This window comes from Panthera uncia, chromosome B4 (assembly GCF_023721935.1).
Source record: "Panthera uncia isolate 11264 chromosome B4, Puncia_PCG_1.0, whole genome shotgun sequence".
Taxonomy (NCBI): Eukaryota; Metazoa; Chordata; class Mammalia; order Carnivora; family Felidae; genus Panthera; species Panthera uncia.
Genome location: NC_064809.1, coordinates 18,415,747 through 18,435,516, shown reverse-complemented (window position 1 = coordinate 18,435,516; position 19,770 = coordinate 18,415,747). Strand labels below are relative to the sequence as shown.

At 35.7% G+C, this 19,770-nt stretch overlaps 1 protein-coding gene across 1 annotated transcript in view; it reads right to left on the bottom strand.

Annotated features, from left to right (window-relative positions):
• Positions 1-19,770, bottom strand: part of PLXDC2 (plexin domain containing 2) — a 446,547-nt gene that overhangs the window by 114,705 nt on the left and 312,072 nt on the right. The window contains exons 5-6 of the mRNA XM_049624674.1: positions 17,476-17,598; positions 9,976-10,094 (exon numbers count right to left, since the gene is read on the bottom strand). Of these exons, the coding sequence (XP_049480631.1) occupies positions 9,976-10,094; positions 17,476-17,598 (242 nt within the window). The remainder of the gene's footprint in view (positions 1-9,975; positions 10,095-17,475; positions 17,599-19,770) is intronic.

Sequence of the window (19,770 nt, the reverse complement as noted above, 5' to 3'; positions counted from 1 at the left end):
CTACTTTTGGCAATTGAATTAAATGCTTAATATTGTAAAAGATTAATGAGGAAAAGATGAACAATTCTAGGCTTTCTCACAGATTCCTTTCAGAAATAGTCTGGCTCTTTCCACCTGATATTGTCATATCCTTTTTACCTCACTTTCTTGGACTGTAATCTTTTTATTTCAAGACATCAAAGGCATGGGGCTGTTCTCCGAAAGGATTGTTCATCCTCTCACTTACTGCAGCCAAAGGAATTGGGCTGCGTCAGCTCTCTGTGAGCAAGTCAGACCAGTCTGCAGGTTTCCATATTAGTATTTAATTAGAGACCATTAAGATGAATCGGGAGTACTGTTAAAAGCCACATTTAACTGGAACTACTTTGCAACAAAGCAATTGTATGTGGTGTGTGTGTGTGTGTGTGTGTCTATGTATAAATAAACCATCTAGAATTATAGCTGATATTACACAGAATTAGTTCAAGAAAGGGTGTGTCATATTGTCACAAGCATCTATTCCACAGACGACTCTTAATGCACAAAGATATGAAGTCAGAGAAGCCATGGCCAATGAGGATGTCCAAGTATGAGAACTCTAAAAACTTTGCTGTATGGGCAGCTGTATTTTTTATTCATTCTACAAATTTACAGTCATTCTCAAAATATTTCCAAAGTTAGTTTCTGGGGTTTTCAGGAAGCCATCCTGAAACAGTACCAATTGTAAACTATAGATGCTTTAAGAAAAAAAAAAAAAAAAAAGAAATGTAGCTTCATTATTTTCAAGTGCCTATAATAGTTGCCTTTTTATACTGAAGCAAAGCTAAATTTTCACTTGGCCTCTGTATGATTTGTACTGAATCATAAATTTTTGAGAATGAGTTTCACAATTACATTCATTCCACAGGATAGTTATAGGAAAGGAACATTAGCACCCGCTAAAATATGCTTCCATTTCAGCTTACACAAGCATTTCTACATTCTTTAGGTGTTTGATTTTTGTTCCATTTTTACAGGACACCAATGAATTTATTATTTAAGTAAGTATACATTTTTCTACAAGTGAAATAGGGAAGCAATATGAAGTACAGACACAGAAAAGATTCGCAGTCGGCAGACAAAATTAAGGCAGGAAAAAATATCAGGGGCGGGTAAAGGTAGAGCAGAGCACCCTGGTCCTTCAAGGAAGGTTCAGAGGCAAAAGCGGCTCTGTTCCATGCTGTGCTATCATTCTGCAGGACGCAGAGGCATAAATGCGACACATACAATGTGAGCTTTTCTGTCTGCCTCTAAAGCAGTTAGGGAGATAACAGCATGCTGTTTGAATCAGAGGTAATGGAACTTTATTTTCCTCTCTCTTCTGCACTGCAAACCTTGCCAAAACATTCATTTGTTTCCATTATGGACCCAGCTATCTATCTAATAGGCAGCATAGCATCTCAGCAAGGGCTTGATTGTTAAGTGTGGTGTTCCAAAGTATGAATCACATGCCTATCACTGGAGAAGAATTACCCTAAACTCATTTTTGTTCACTTGCTAATCAGCCACATGGTGTCTAGTAGCTTAATATATATACATTAAAAAAAAAAAATCCAAAGCTTACTAGTTTACCCGTTCTCACCTGCATTCAACCTTAAGCTTCCTACCTCATCATCCTTAAATATCAGATCTGGCTTCTGTGTTACTCGCAGTAGGGTATCCAATTATAAAAAGCCATACTTTCTTTTATTACTATCAAAACAACACGAAGTCCTGAGTATTAGTGTTTAGTTGTCTGAAAACTGCATTTGAATAGAAAGGCTTTCCATTAAAGTTGACAATATAAAAATCCATTTGCTTTCCTGAATATTGTTAGCATTTTGCACAATTATTTTAATCCTGTTTTAGCTTACAGTTACTGAACTCTTTCCATATGCCAGGTATTGAGAGATAAGGTTGATGGCATGAAAACAAAGGAAAGTCACACGCTAAAGATACATTCTTAACATCCCTCCATTCCCTATCTCCACTATCACACCCTATAGAAAATCTGGAAGGAGACAGGATAAGATAGTTCCTATATTAAAATAGGGGTTTCAGACTTAATCTCTACATAAACTGGCACCAGCCTAGGGTAAGAAAGAAGAAATTGCTGTGGGAGGGAACTGGAGGGAATATACCCTGAGTACATTTCCCAGCCAATTGTTGCTGTGTGGAAATGTAGGGCAAATGAGCTAGGGCTTCCAATTTCTCAAGGGGTGATACAAATCTATATTTTTATTTAAAATCCTCTGATATCTAAATGTTGACAACATATCCATTTTATACACACACACACACACACACACACACACCGCTGTGACCTGTGATTTAAAGACTGCCCCTTACTGAACTGACAAGTAGAATTGGAGCTTCCTATAAAATAAGACAATGAGGCAGATGCCTGCCTGTAGAAGGCTGTGAGACTGGGCTCAAGACAATAAGACTATAGTGAGGCCTTTATCTGGGACTACAGCTAGACAAGGGAGCTTGCATACACATGGCCTGGCAATCAAACACTAGGGGAAAAGGGTGGGGATTGGGAAACTCCTTGGGTTTGGAAAGACATGTAGGTTGCACAGACCTTTTACCTCAGGGAGGGACAAGAGAGCTCTTTGGTCTTGAAGCACCGAGCAGGGAGTCAGTCGGGCTGATATGGGCAAGATCAACATCTCAGTGACATCTCAGGGGTGGAAAGGAAGAAGGACTTTGAGGAGAAACAGCTAGGGGCAGGGCCGGCATTAGAACAAGTTTCTGTTTCTAAAATTACTTCCTCTAGATAGATCCTTCTACCTTGCTACTTGATTGATTGATTGATTGATTCTTACCCACAGCATTTGTTATAGAAACATTATAAAGGGAAAGCGGGTCAGTCTGTCATCTTCTCACACTGTGAAAAGTAAAAAGAAACTAAAACATCAGGAAGTTTTATGTGTGATATAACTAAACCATCCAATACATCCACAAATGCAAATGAGGTAGATCCTAAATAAAGGCATGCTGATACAATTTTACATTTCATGTATTTAAAATACAGGATAATGCTATAATGTAAAATCATCTGTGTCTCCATTTTTTCATATCATTTCTTGAGAGTTATAATCAGCATTTTATGTCACCTGGGTTTTCTTAATCTCGTATCATAAATTTATTAAATAGATTTTATTTAAATAAAAAACATTAGTATATGAATATATAATGTGCATGTATAGATGTCATACATATATGTATGTGTATATATATATACACACACATATATATTTTTCTACAGGGAGAACTATAAAGTTTTTTGGATGCAATATATTATATAAACACATGTCCAACATTCTCACACACAGAGCAATAGTCATAAAGGCAAATTACTTCATATCAAAGGTAAATGTTTCACTGCTCAGTTCTTATGGCTTTCTCTTACTCTCTTGAATTATTTTTTTCCATATATTCCACAAGCTCAGCAATTGTTCATCTTTTAATACTTTCGGGATGATTATCATGAATGAAGAATCATTATAGTTCAAATAAGAGAAAGAGTCTTGAAGGAAATTTTAAGAATGCATTAAGGGTGCCATTTAAACCTATACCAAATAGGCAATGCTGATTTATTAGCTATGCCTTCTTCCATGGAAACAGTGGATGTTACACTAAGGTACATTAAGTTTAAATACTTAAATGGTGAAACAGATTAGAAAGTGATTTTACTTAATAAACAATAGAGTTCTTCTATACTGACCTCCTCTAAAATTTGCTGAGGAGGTAGTAAGGTATTGAACCAAGAAAATGGATAGAATAGGTGGACGTGTAAGTAGGGTATGCATTCTCTGTGATTTCCCCACCACCTTATAGAAGGATTATATGACTTTCTTTTTAATTGTGTTGTCTGAAATTGATGACTACCCTCTTCCTCTCATGAGCTAAATAACTGAATTTGCAAAAGACACAGGAAGAACCATGTCCTTCCCTAGTTTGTATCTAAAATAACAGCAAATTCAAAATACAATAGGAGAAATAATGTAATAAATTCAAAATACAAAAGAGAAACACAAGTCAAAGGAAATGCAACTTCTAAATTTTGATGATATACTAGGAAAGAGAGCATCAGGACTGTAAGATATCTGATTTCAAATCCCTAATGTTTTTGGAACAAAATCTTCATTATGAATAGGTAAGTTCCTTGGTACATTAACCATGATCCCAGATTTTAGGTCTACATCTACTATAATGAAACAAACAACAATCACTATTCAATAGTAACTAAAATAACATAAAGGGGATCCCGGGTGGCTCAGTCGGTTAAGTGTCCGACTCTAGATTCCGGCTCAGGTCGTGATCTCATGATTCATGAGATGCAGCCGTGTGTCAGGCTGTATGCTGACATGACAGAGCCTGCTTGGGATTCTCTCTCTCCCTTTCTCTGCCCCTCCTCCACTCAGGTGCACACGCTCTGTCTCTTGTTTATTTTATGAATAAATAAACATTTAAAAATATAAAAATAACATAAAGAATATGGGTTCTAGGTCACAGCTGGTTATTGACAGAATAGGAAATAGGAATGTGATTTTCCAAATTCTGTTTGTCTAAGAAAGGGTGCATGTTTTATTTTTATTATTTTTTACCTAGGTACAACCTCTTTTCATTAAAAAAAATTAACAAAATAAATAGGATAATGCTATGGAAACGCGACCCATTCTTACCTGTGCTCTCAAGGGGGCAGAGCTACAGTATAATACTGACCAGCCAGGAAAGATCATAGAGAATATCAAAGTGAGTGAAGCAGTTCAGGCATTTCTTGAAAAGGAAGTTTGGAGGGAGGCAGTAGGGGTCAGTGATTAGGAATACAGGTTCTGGAGTCATATCCAGATGACTTTGGGTAAATCTTTGTTTCACAATTTTGGGACAGTTATTGAATGTCTCTGGGTGTTTTAGGTTCCCTTTCTATAAATGATAAAAGCAACTACCTCTTGTTTTTTGTGAGAATTGTATGAGATAAATGGTAAAAACTTAGGTCTCTGCTTGGCATATATGAAGAGCTCAATAAATGTTAGATTTTATCAAATTAGGGGATTGTTGTTAAAAGTGAATGGGATTTCTGGTTATGGCAGACAAACTGGTACGAGACCATTTCTCTTACTGAGATCAAGCAGGAAAGATAAATAACATATGGAAAGCACCCGTTGAAGGCATCAGGTGGCCATCAAAGAGCAAAGACTTGAAAAGCCAAGATTCCAGAGAGAGGAAATCACAGAAGTGAATGCAATACCACTTTTCTGTCAAGGCATTTGGTAATTTACAAGCAAGATTCAGACATTGAGAAACTGAACAAAACTTCAGACGAACCGTGAGATCATGACCTGAGCCGAAGTCGGAGGCTCAACTGACTGAGCCACCCAGGCGCCCCCGAAGGACTACTTTCTAAAAGTAAGTGCTAACCCAAAATTTAACAGTCTTTACAAGAACTAATGCTCCACTTTGAAAGAGCTTAGCCCTGACAGTATTAAAGTAATATGTTTGGTATTAAGGAGGGCACTTGTGTTGAACACTGCATATTATATGTATGTGATGAATCACTCAATTCTATTCTTGAAATAAATATTACACTATATGTTAATTAACTAGAATTAAATAAAAATTTGGAAAAATTAAAAATGTTTGCCAATTAAAAAAAAATAATCTGTTCCATCCTACCTGTCAAACAAAAAACGTAAACCCTCTCTGGAGGAAGAAAACAACGTCCACAACCTCCATCTATTCCTTTAGTAGTTTGTAAACAATGCCCAACATTCAATCAAAAATTATCTAGCATAAAAGGAGACACAGCCGAATAGACACAAAAGAAGACATCCAGATGGCTGACAGACACATGAAAAAATGCTCAACATCACTCATCATGATGGAACTACAAATCAAAACCACAATGAGATACCACCTCACACCTGTCAGAATGGCTAACATTAACAACTCAGGCAACAACAGATGTTCGCAAGGATACAGGGAAAGAAGATCTCTTTTGCACTGCTGGTGGGAATGCAAACTGGTGCAGCCACTCTGGAAAACAGTATGGAGGTTCTTCAGAAAGTTAAAAATACAGCTACCCTATGACCCAGCAATTGCATTACTAGGTATTTATCCAAGGGATACAGGTGTGCGATTTCAAACATTGGGGAACACGCACCCCAATGTTTATAGCAGCACTATCGACAATGGCCAAAGTATGGAAAGAGCCCAAATATCCACTGAAGGATGAATGGATAAAGATGAAAAGGTACACACATACAATGGAGTATTGCTCAGCAATCAAAAAGAATGAAATCTTGCTATTTGCAACTACGTGGATGGAACTAGAGGGTATAAAATGCTAAGTGAAATTAGAGAAAGACAAATATCATATGACGTCACTCAGGTGTATGAGGAATTTAAGATACAAAACAGATGAACATAAGGAAAGGGAAACAAAAATAATATAAAAACAGGGAGGGGGACAAAACATAAAAGACTCTTAAATATAGAGAACAAACAAAGGGTTGTTGGGGGGGTTGTGGAAGGGGGGATGGGCTAAATGGGTAAGGGGCAGGAATCGTGGTTGCACTATATGCTAATTAACTTGGACGTAAATTAAAAATAAATAAATTAATTAACACAAAAAAAGCCATGACCAATGAATGAAAATCTAGAGGAAAAGAAAAAAAAATACAGCTGATAGAAAGAGACCCAGAGGCAATCTAGATATTAGTTATCAGCCATGAACTTTAAAGGAACTGTTATTAATATATTAAGTCAGTAGATGAGAAGATGGTTAATTTTATCAGGTAATTAAATCTATGCACAAGAAACAAATGGATACTGTGAAATTGGAAAATGCATTCATAAAGGGAACAGTTGGTAATCTGACAGGAAATTAAGAAAAAGTATGTTTTTTGTGATTTGGCTTCATCCTAAGTAAACTATTTCTTTGAAGTTAACTACAATAAACAGCTGCGTAACAATAACTTAAAACAGAATTTTAAATCTTTGGTTCCAGAATACAGAGTGACAATCAGGAGAGATAACTTACTTCTTTAAATGAATCCATACTGCCATGACTTCTCTCACTAGTATGGCTAAGAGAACATTGGGACTGTGGTGAAGGACCATCAAATGCCAAGAGCAAATCTGTGTTCACTCTGATTTTAAACATCAGTAGTACTTCCCTATCTCAATCATATTACAAGCAAGATTAGTATAAGTGCAAATATATGTTCTCATTTATTGACCATTATTGATCTGGTTTGCACATGAAAAATTATGCTGTTGGAAAAATGACCATACATGGGACATGAGAGTTGAAAGCCATCTGAGTGGTTAGGATGGGCAGTTGATACATTAACAATTAACACAGGAAACATCATTAGCTACTGACATAAATCACTTGATGGAAATAAAGATGAAATTTGCATCAGTAAGTTTACTTGATGCATTACTGATTTTACTCTACGATTTAAACAAGTCCTCTGTTGGTAGTTTCTGCATAAATCAGATTTTTTTCTTCTCATTCACACAAAATGAAATGAAATGAGTAACATAAAATAAAATAAAACAAAGTTGGCCTTAGCCAGTTAGTAGCAACTATTACAGAAAGAATTGTGTTTTACTTCCCTATCTATAATGTTGATTCTGCAAGTTTAAGCTGGACAGGAACACAAAATTATACTCTTATTATGTCTTTACGATTTTGTTAGCTCTATACCTTAACTCAGAATACTTCTAACTTTGTGAGATTGTGATTGTGTCATCTGTTGGAGTCAGAAAAAAAGATTCTTAAACACCAAACATTAACCAATATTTTTAAAAAACAAATGAGAAATAGACATGTGAATTGCTACGCATAATGTCCTTGAGAAAGAAAAAAATTGTGGAGGTATTTTGAGATTACCAAATTAGAGCCTTTAGTCCTGAATTTGTCCTTAACTAGTTCTGTGCCCACAAGAATGCCATTTAACCTTTCCGACTCAGTCTGCTTAGCTATAAAATAAAGATAATTGTGTATGATCTAATTGCACAATCAAGTCACACATATTTATTATTACTTTCATGTGCCAGTGCCTTTATGAATATTAAGAATATAGGACATTGTTGAAGAATTGAAAACTATACTATATGTGAAAACATTTTGTCAAGGGTAATACATTATGCAAACAACTATCTTATGCTATTGTGATTGTAAATGTTTTTCTAGAAGTGTCAGGAGCATCTAGCTTTCCCTCAAATGCAAGGGAACCCTTACTGTGGCAAATTTTACAAATAGAAATTTGCGTCAACAAAATGAAATTCATGGCAATTATCAGAAAAAAAAAAGGTAGAATATGAAATAGAAAACTGCTTTCTAACCAGGACAGAGAAAGGGCAAGGCAAATAATAAAGTAATGACTTCTTTAGAACTCTGAGTTCAGAAGGACTAATGTTCAGTAGGATAATAGTCTGGGAATATAAAGAAAGTGTTAAAATTGCCTACTGGTATAATGTCACCCATGACAAAACAGGAAAACCGTAGTGGAAAATTCTTCTTTGGTTAAAATAAAGAAAATTAAAAAATATTTTAAAAATACCAAACCCCCTACAAAGAAGGAATAGGGAAAATGAACTGCTACTCTGCTAGGTGAGACACCCATGGAGAAAATGTAAATAAAGATGACAGTTTTGATAACAAAGACTAGAGACAGAGACCACAGTACAAACACAAACCTCTGCTTCAAAAATGCCTACAGTTAGTGAGATTTAAGACCCTAGACTTACGGACTCTGCATCTTTCCAGAAAACTTCCCATCATTGGTTAGAATAGTTGAAAACTAACATTCCATAATGTCACTATGCAGTTACAGGATTACACTAGATTACACTATAGATACACCATATATATATATAATATATATATTCATATTATATATGAATGATAGACTATGATGTCAAAACATAGCTCTGGATAAAGAAGCACCAAGCAGACCAGATCCTATATTATATTCCACATGGAAGAATTCTTCAAAGGAGTGGAAATATTTAAAACGATTATAAGATTTTCAAAGGTTGACTTATGTCATTAAAATATAACTGTCCCTCACTTTATAGAAAAGATGTATTTCACATAAGATACTGAGTCTGTGTTATTATGAATATCCATTAACCCATGGGCTAATAATTGTCCGTCATCAATTCACATTGTCAAAATTCCTCTCACGTCTAGTGACTACCTAAAATATCGCACAACTGTTCCTGGAATTTTATTCTTGTATTCTTTGTTTTCTTCCCTAAAAGTTTAGGATGTCTATTAGTCCTTAATTATACTGTCAACAGAGTTCTTAAAACTTAACATACTATAATTCTAATTTAGACATTCTGTAAATTTAAGGCTATAATTTAATACATTTCCATTCTTTACTTTGTTAATTTGGTAAAATGAAGCAAACCATAAGTTTGAGTTCCATTATTCTTTCTGTCACTTAGACCTCTAATTAATTTTTCCTCTCAGGGTGAAATAAATACTGGCCAAAGGAATTATGGGTCCTGATTGCTTTCAGTACTGGGGCATTGAGCCACACAAGCTTTCATGTATACTAATACTTTTGGAATTAGAACCAAAATATGTCACAGAAATAGACAAAGGAAAAACAAACAAAAAATAAATATAAATAATCAGATTTAGATGAGAAATCCTTCCAAGTTGGAAATTTTTTTTCTTAGAGATATTTCATTATAATACCACTAGGATATAATTGTTTCATAATTTTATGCAACTCATTGATCATAATGTCAGGATATAAAATAAAACCCAAAGAATTAACAATCAGTGCAACCTAGTATATTAAAAATTTTTTTGTATGAAGTAAAACAAACCAACACATGAGAAAATGATTTGAGGTTCATGACTGTAAAATGTCCCTTTCTTAACACTTGGAGAAAAAGATAGAGGTCAAGATCAAGGGGAAAGGAAATCATCAATATATTACTTACTTCTTTATATCCAAAGATGATGCGTCCATCCATGAGGAGGGTTGCCTGGAATGTGAAGCTTCCCAGGTTGTAGTTATCCTGGAGATGTACGTGGTCCCACTGGACAACAAGTGCTGTGCCTATCAACCCCATCGAAACAGAAGAAACACATTGATAAAAATATACCAATGAATTTGGGTGAGAGACTTCACAAAACCATGCATATAGTCTTCAAATCTAGTAGTTGTGTTACTTGAATTTTATACGGTTAATTGGAATTCTTTATTGAAATTGTATTTGAGATATTTTTAAACAATTGAGTATTCTCTAAATATTTAGTAAAATCTAATCTCATACTGAGGTTAATATTGAGCCCAGTATGAGGGAATTTTGCCTTAGGAAGTCCATTAATGTTAATGGGTACTGTCTGCTTAAATTTCTATGAGCCACTTTCAAAATGCAGCCCAAGTGGATTGAATGCACTTCAAATATATTTGACAAATGCTAGGAAAAAAACCGAACACATTCAGGAAAGCTAGAATCACTTGTAAAAGACCTGAAAATGTCTCTTCCATACTTAGAATTATACTCTTCAATGCTGAAAAAAATTCCAACACTAATGGGAATTTTCTTCTCTGGTTCACAATGCCTGTATTTCTTTCTTTGTTGTACTGCTTCAAAGAGGCTGCAAGGTAGCTTAAAGGGCCCTAGGCAAAGATTTCTGAAGCCCCCTTCAAGTTCAAGTACACTGGGATATATGAGTCTTCAGTGGTATGTATCATATTCTGATGAGTCAATCTGCCAGTATTTGCCATAAAACTATTAACACGAAATATAAACTGAAACAGTTTAATAGCCACCAATGAGAATTCATAGTTTTGTTTTAACGGACATTGTGTCTTGTCTTTTCTTTCTTTCTTTCTTTCTTTCTTTCTTTTCTTTCTTTTCTTTCTTTCTTTCTTTCTTTCTTTCTTTTTTTCTAAAAGAAAACAAATGAAGAGCTAAGGCTTTTGCTTAGTTCTAAGTATTGGATTTTTTTTTTTTTTTGGTTAAAAAATAGTCCTGTTTACATTCTGTGAAAAAATGTTTTACAGAAATGAAAAATGTTTTACAGAAAATGAAATTCACAGAACCAAAATAGATAAGCTTATCTCCCAGGTCAGTAAACATGTGATTAAAAAGGGAAAAAGAAAAACCAAGATCGTACGACAGAGAGCTTGTGGGTTAGTGAAGATGCAGAAGTGCTAGGAGGGTGGTGTGCCCGGGAGTGTCCTGGTGTGTAAAGCTCCGTACCTCTTCCCACATACCTTGCCCTGTGCACTTCATCCATCTGACTGCTCGTGAGTTAATTCCTGTACCTGATGATTGATGTAAAACAGAATACTGTCTTCACTGTGTTTTTGAGTTCAACTTACTGCTGAAAGCTTTTAACCATGATGGGGACATAGTAGGCTTCTGAATTTCCCTCCTCCCTTGGAACACACCTAATGTGTAGCTACACACAGAACAGTTTCCTGTGGGAGAAATCGAAAGCTGAATAACTGCTTTGATTTGGGCAACTGAGAAAATGCCCACATTGAAACTGCATGCATCTGGGTTCTGTGATCCTCTCCGGAGCCCAAAAGAGCCAGTGGGCACCTTCTCCACCTTCTCCCTTTTGCTCACTCTGACAACAAAACCAGGTCACCGACATCCTTCTGGAAAAGAGCTTGCACACATGTCAGGCACCCAGCTTTTGTGGCTGCAGCCTGAGAGCCAGGCTCCCAGATCACCTAGTTCTTACAGACAACTGGATTTGCACTGCAAGTCCCAAGGATGGTAGCAAACAAAGAAGCAACAGGTGTGCCCTTGGGTACTTGCCATGGCTATCCTCCCCCTCCCCCACCTAACCCAGGGCTTAGCAGAGAGAGCAGGCAAAAGTGCCCATCTCCTAGTCTTTCCCTGGAAGGGGTGAGACTACCTACTTTATAAGCTGTAGCATGACTGTCCAGCTTCTACTTAGTTCATCTAGGTGCTGACTGTTATCCTCCCATGGCCAAAGAGAGCCAATTAGCACTCCCCCTACCATCTCCCTCCGGATAACTACAACAATAAAACAAAGTTGCCAGTATCTATCTTGAGAGAAATATTCCATATATCTAGTGTCCCCACTTTTACAGCTGTCATCCAGGTTTTAGGCACCCAAATCACCTTGCTCTGATAGCCAATGAGGCTTATATTTACAAGACCTAGAAGATGATGGCAAATAAACAGTTTCTAAATGGGTGAAGGAGCACTCCCTTATGACTATATATATCCCAGCTTGGTGCAGAAAGACCAGGAAAAAATGCCTATCTCAGTTTCTCCCCAGAAGTAGTTTGCATACGTTCTTAGCTCCTGCCTGAGGGTCTGGCCACAGATAAACCCTGCATGTAGGTGTTGACTGTGATCCTGCCCTCTGAAACACTGATGGCTTCTGGGCACATTCTCGACTACTGGGAACCACCAAGAACAAAAACAGTATCAGGGACAATCATAGAGGTTTGAGAGACAACCAGGAGCTTGGGCGGGACTGACTGATGTGCTTTGTGTCCTGCATAAGCCACTTTGACAAGATTCAAGGAGTCTGCTATTTTATCTAATGTGCAGAAACTAACACGGCCAAGAAAAATGAAAAAAAAAAAGTAGGGAAATATGTTCCAAACAAAAGAGCAAGATAAATTTCCCAAAACCAATCTTAATGAAACAGCAGTAAGTTAATTTACCCAAATGAATTCAAAGTAGCAGTCATAAAGATGCTCACTGAGGTTACAAAAGCAATACATGAACAAAGTGAGAATTTCAACAAAGATATAGAAAACATTAAAAAGTACTCAACAGAAATCAAAGAGATAAAGAATACAATAACCAAAATGAAAATTTTAAAAGAGTGGTTCAACAACAGAGTAGGTCAAGTGGAAGAAAGGATTAATGCACTCGAAGACAGGGAATTGGAAATCATCCAGTTAGAGAAGCAAGAAGAAAAAAGAAGGAAAGAGTAAATATGGCTTAAGAAATGTATGGGACACAATCAAACAGACCCACGTTCATATTATAAGAATCCTAGAAGAACAAGAGAGAAAGAAAGGGAAAGAAAGCTTGTTCAAAAAAATAATGGCTGAAAACCTCTCTAATCTGGAGAAATAAACAGACATTCAGATCCAGGAAGACCCAAAACCAAAATAAGATGAATCAAAGGAGACTCCTAAATAGCCATTTTTCTAAAGATGATATACAAACGTCCAACAGGATATAAAAGGGTGCTTGACACCAGGCATGAGGGAAACACTAGTGAAAAGCACAATGAGATATCACCTCACACCTGTTGCGATCAAAAAGACAAGAGATAACAAATGCTGGAGATGGTGTGGAGAACAGGAAAACCATGTAGTCTGTTTGAAATGTAAACTGGCACAGCCACTATGGAAAACAGTATAAAGTTTCTTCAAGAAACTAAAATTAGAAATGTAGTATGATCTCGTAGTCCCACTATAGGGGTACCTACCAGAGGAAACAAAATCCCTTTTCAAAGAGATATCTGTACTCTGTTTTTCACTGCAGCATTATTCATAATAGCCAAGTAAGGAAACAACTTAAGTGTTCATCTACAGATGAATGGATAAAGAACACGCACACACACACACACGCACACACGCACGCACACACACACAGTGAGGAATATTATTCAGCCTTAAAAAGGAGTGAAATTGTGCCTTTGTAACAACATAAATGGATCATTATGCTAAGTGAAATTAAGCCAAAGAGAGAAAAAGAAAACCTACATAGTATCACTTACATGTGGAATTTAAAAACAAAACATAGTTGAACTCACAGAAATATATTTTAGAATACTGGTTGCCAGTTGTTACTGGTTTAGAATATTGGTTGCCAGGAGTTAGGGGATGAAGAAAATAGCAAGAGGTTGGTAAAAATGTACAAACTTTCATATACACTGCAAATAAGGTCTAAGGATCTGATACATAACAAGGTGATTGTAGTTTCTAATACTGTATTGCATAACTGAAATTTTCTGAGAGTCAAACTTAACTGTTCTTACCAAAAAAAAAAAAAAAAAAGGTAAATATGTGAGTTGATGGATGTGTTAATTAACTTCCCAGTGGGATTCCTGTTGCCATGTATACATATATCAAATATGTATATTCAATATAGCAATGTATTTTGTTTCTTTGAGGTAAACATTTAGAATCCCCAAAAAAATTTTTTGGATTTTATCTGGGTGCTTTTAAACATAGGGAACACCACCATGAATCCGTGTTCCAAGTGAAAACTCAAGTCTCTTCTTTTATCGGCATCTATGTATCTATACTACACTTTTTTAAATATTAGAAGGTATGAGGATAATAATAGGCAGGAAACTTCCATATGCATAGAAGTAAAGGGGTTTCTGATCAGGAAATGCCTGCTAACAGTACCATTTTTCCTTCATGCATGTTGGCAACTCTCAAACTCTAGTCTCCTTTTTATTTATTAATTTCTATTAGGCACTTAAATGGTACAGAGAAAACACCAAAATAGAGGGCAGAAGACCTATCCTCTGTCTTGCCTCTACAACTTTTTGCAAGGCCTTGGACACACCTGCATGAACATGTTTGTTCTCCTACAACATGGTGGGGGAGGGCAGAATAGTTCTTGCTTTCTAGGGATTTCTCATTAAATACAAGGAAATACAGTTACCTCAAATTTTGTGCCAGAGAAAGATCCATATAAATGGAGTAATTAAATGTCTTTAATGCAAATTCTGATGAAGATATTCTTATTTATTCATTCATTCATTCATTCATTCACTCATTCATTCATTCAGAGAGCGTGTGTGTGAGTTGGGGAGGGGCACAGGGAGAGTGAGAGAATCATAAGCAGGCTCCATGCTCAATGTGGAACCCGATGCAGAGCTTGATCCCATGACCCTGGTTTCATGACCTGAGGCTGAAATCAAGAGTCAGACGCTCAACCAACTGAGCCACCCAGGCACTCCAAGATATTTTCTTTTTTTTTTTTTTTTTTTAAAGTATTTATTTATTTTTGGGAGAGCACAAGTGAGGGAGGGGCAGAGAGAGGGGGACAGAGGATCCAAAGCAGGCTCTGAGCTGATAGGCTGACAGTAGTGAGCCCGATGTAGGGCTCAAGCCCACGAACCCCGAGATCATGACGTGATCAGATGCTCAATTAACTGTCTGAGCAACCCAGGTGTGCCGAAGATATTCTTAATATATTGTCAGCAGGCTTTTTAAAATAACAATAAGTTATTTTAAAGTAAGTTTTTTATTTTAAGTAGAACCATTATAGCTCTCCCAACATTTATTAATTTGAATGGTTCTACATACATACTGAGTGGTTCATACACAACTGAAAGATTATTTAAGTGTAAATGTTATTAAATATAAAGCTAAATTATCTCTATTCTGTTTTGTCAAATAACCAATATTTTAAGTTTCCTCTTTTATTAAAAGTTACTGAGGGGTTCCTGGGTGGCTCAGTTGGTTAAGCGTCAGACTCTCTGTTTCAGCTCAGGTCATGATCTCAGGGTTTCCTGAGTACGAGCCCCACATCAGACTCTGTGCTGACACTGCAGAGCCTGCTTGGGATTCTCTCTGTCCTTCTCTCTGTCTGCCCTTCCCCTGTTCACACTGTCTCTCAAAATAAGTAAATCAACTTAAGATTTTTTTTTTTTAAAGTTACTGAAATCTAAAACTTTATGGTCTACAGGATGGTGGGAGTGGCTTTTGGAGATAAAATCTTTTATTTCTCCAAGTAGCCCCCAACTCACCTATTGTTCTGGAGGGAGCAACTGGGTAAGTAAACCAGGGAGGCACTTTTCTTGGACAATTATGATGTGAAAGTATATACTGTCAAAAGAAAGCCTTGGGTTGAAGAATGGAATTTACATTTCTAAGGAGCTGAGTTAGTGTGGTCCATTTCCTAGCCCATGACTGTCAACCCTACACCATTTCTTTCACGATGGGCGCAAGATCTAGTGACGTTCTTCCTTAGCTTAAAGATGAAGGTGTTACTTATGTTCATATATCAGACCACATGAGTTGCTACACTGTCCTATGTGGTTATTGGAGAGACTTACTTATGTCATTATGCTTTATGATTTTGATGTTAATATTATGAAAAGTCGGTCATCAGAATTCTGTCCCCATGAGCAAATGTCTCTAACATCATCTAGTAAGTGACAGAGCTTAGAAAATCATCAACTTTCATCAAATCATGTCCTGTTTACGAAGGTGATTCTGGCTGGAAGGTCATGGAATAAGTTTCAGATAAGTGTCTGGTTATAGTTTTACCCCAAGTATCTTTACAATCTATTTGGACACCCTTGTCTTTAGCACCTCATATTTTTAAGGTAGGACAGCGTTTGATAGCTCTTAAAATAATAGGGGAGGTAATTATTATGGCTAACACTCAGAGTTACCTAATCTTGGAACATACCTTTGTGCTACTCAAATTGTTTGAAATGTGTTTCTCAGAGCATATAGCTAACTACATTTAGTTTCCTTCTTTGTTTGCTATTTTGATCTGTAAAATGGGTTCATCGCACTGGTCAGAAGATTGCTTTTAGCAAAATGATCACATTTCCCCAAGGCCACTGTCACTATTAAGTCTATACTACCCACCAGTAAATTTCTTCCTTGGTCATTAAGAGTAGAAATAACTGTTCACACCAAATAGTTCCATAATTTTAAAAGATGAAACTGTCATTTGGGCAGTACAGAAATTTCTATCTTCGATTTTTCAAAACAAACTTTTCCTTTCGTATTTTCTCTACTAAAGTCATGTAGCCTTCCAAAAGATAGAGACACAAAATCCATTTATCTGAAGGTCTTCATAACTCGAAATTCCTCACTTAGTTTTCAATAGCATTCAGTGATATAGTCAAGGTTTTCGCTATTTTATATGTCCCCAAATAATAAATAGTAAGGATAGATTGTCAGTATACCTGACAAACCCTGGTAGGCTCTATTTCCTATTTTAAAGTCAGGAGAACTTGATTTTCATAAGTGTATTTTAACTATCCGCTATGCATTTTTTAAAAGGTGTGTTCATCTCATGGTACATATCCTTCATAAGTTTTGGAAATTTAATATCCAAGTATTATGCCACTTGCCTCTATTTGAAGATAACAAATTATCCGTATTTAGTTTTTTCAACAATAAGGACTTATTGCAAATAGCATTAAATGAATCTATTTGCTCTGTTCAGAAAGTCATTGACAGCAACTCATTTATTACAGTGCCTAAGAGAGGTGTTAATAAAGAGTTGTTGAACCAACAAATGAATGAATAAATAAGTGACATGTGACCACACACTTCAATCCACGTATTAACAGTTACAGTATATTTGTCGACTCAAGGCATTTGCATCAAGCGATTTACAATCCAGCTTTCCAGAAAAACTCCAGGGCATAAAATATTAATATGAATCTGATGATCGATGTCTGAAAGTACACATTCAATAAAGAACAGGCTAACCAGTACATACCATTATCAAAATATCTGACTGTTGAATTTCTGGATACACTGGGATCGAAATTTGCCATTAAAGGTGCTATGTACTGTGTGGCTGTTAGCATTCGATGTACGACTTCTCCAGTGTATATGAAACCTGTGGTTGGAAAAAAAAATAGGAAATAAGTTAAGGAAAATCCCATATAAAATTTTAATTAAAGTACCTCCAACTCCGTTGCAGTCATATTTTGAAAATAAAATATCAAAGTGGCTAAAAAAAGGAATATAATGAATGTCTTAACGTCTGATCAACAACAGTCTGGATTAAGGAACAAAGTCTCATATGATTTTGTAGTACCTTGCAGACTGGTAAATCAGAAATCTAGAATATGTACAGTTTTAATTGTGGGAAAGTGACTGTGGACTGTGGGAGAGATCATCAGGCTAAAAAGGTAATACAGTATGGTGTGCAATTCAAATATTCAATCTGCCATTATTAATCCCTTGTTATTTTAACACTAGCTGAACATGCAAGTCCTTTTTACAAATGAATGCATTTTCATGATGTTTAATTGCATTTTCACAAAGTTTAATTGCATTTCTTCAACTATAATCTCAGTTCAGGACCGTTTAGAAGCCACACATGGATATCTTCAACACTAAAATGCAGAAAACATTCTAAACCTTTTTGTCAAAATTGAAAGAATGTTAAACACCCATAGAAAAACTTGTACATTGCTCAGTTATTAAAATACTAGCACTCGATTGAGAAGAAAAGCAGTATATGTTACAGATAAAAGGGTAAAACACTGATAATGCACAAATGACTCTCTTTAGAAAGTTATCAATGGCAGCCTATTCTAGTGGTTGGATAATGAGAGGGAATTAACTACAAAGAACTTCATATTGAATTAACTTTCAATAGGTCTTATGTTATAACTCTGCCCACTTCTAATTATTCACATTGGCTTTATTTACTTTGTGTATTATCCATGACACATTGTTAATCCAATACTGGCTTCTTGCCTCCAAGGTCTTTTGCTTCCTGAAAAGACGGTCAGCTCAGTGAATGATAACTAATTTTAATATTAAGCTAAGAAATGCACAATTAAGAATATATATGTAAAAAGGCACACACACACACACACACACACACACACACACACACAAAGTAAAACCCAAAGCAAATTATTTGTGATAACGCAATTGTAATGTTTAGGCGATCACAACTAGACCTGAGACTACTATAGATCATTTTCTATTTTCATAAGAATTAATGAAATAAAACAAGCAAGAGTTTAAAAAACACACAAAATTGTGTAGATTTAAACCTCTAAAAAAGTGTTAAAGTTTTTGTTACTTCACTTCATGGTCTAAATAAAGCTTTCATTGGCATATTGTGGTCATTATTGTTTCAAATTCTCAGTTATGGTTTCTAGATAAGTTATTGGAAATTTAAACCTGCAGTTATTTACTTGGAAATTAATTTCTTTTAGCAATGTCTTATTCCTTTGACTTCCTTTTCATTTTTCATTAAGAGTATAATTAAATTTTAGCTATTCACTTTAAAAAATGTATTTCTAACTATTAAAATCTTTACCATGTATTTTAATCATTGATTACTTCTTGTTTTCAAATGCCAAGTAATATGCTTCAAAATAAATTTCATTTGTCTTGAGCAGAATTTTGTACAATTGCAATTTCACATATCTCAAGTTTACTAAATGATATTAAGATACAGTGACACAGTCATCACTTTAATTTTATTTCCCTGTAAAATTTGAGTCATCATCAATGTTCAAAGTGAATATCACATTATGAAAATTATAAAGATGAAGAGTAACTATTTTTCAGGATCTATGATGTATTTGTTTATATTTTCACCATTTAGGTAGATACAAAAATCCTATATGAGTATGATCTTTCTTTTTTTTTTAATGTTTATTTACTTATTTTGAGAAGAGACAAACCACAAGCTGGGAAGGGGCAGAGTGACAGGGAGAGAGAGAATCCCAAGCAGGCTCCATGCTGTCAGCACAGAGACCAACGCAGAGCTTGATCTCACAAACTGTATAAACCGTCAGATCATGAGGTCATGTCCTGAGCTGAAATCAAGAGTTGGATGCTTAACTGACTGAGCCAACCAGGCACCCCTGCAGGTATGATCTTTCAAGGAAAGAATTAAATTATACTCTGAGAATGTTCTGTAAGGGACAGTGGCTCTGAATAGTTATTTCTCTATTCTACATTCTCCATGTGCTAATGGAAGAAACTTTGCGTGATTTAAAGAATAAAGAGGGCAGTAATCAAGGCAATATGATAATTGTGA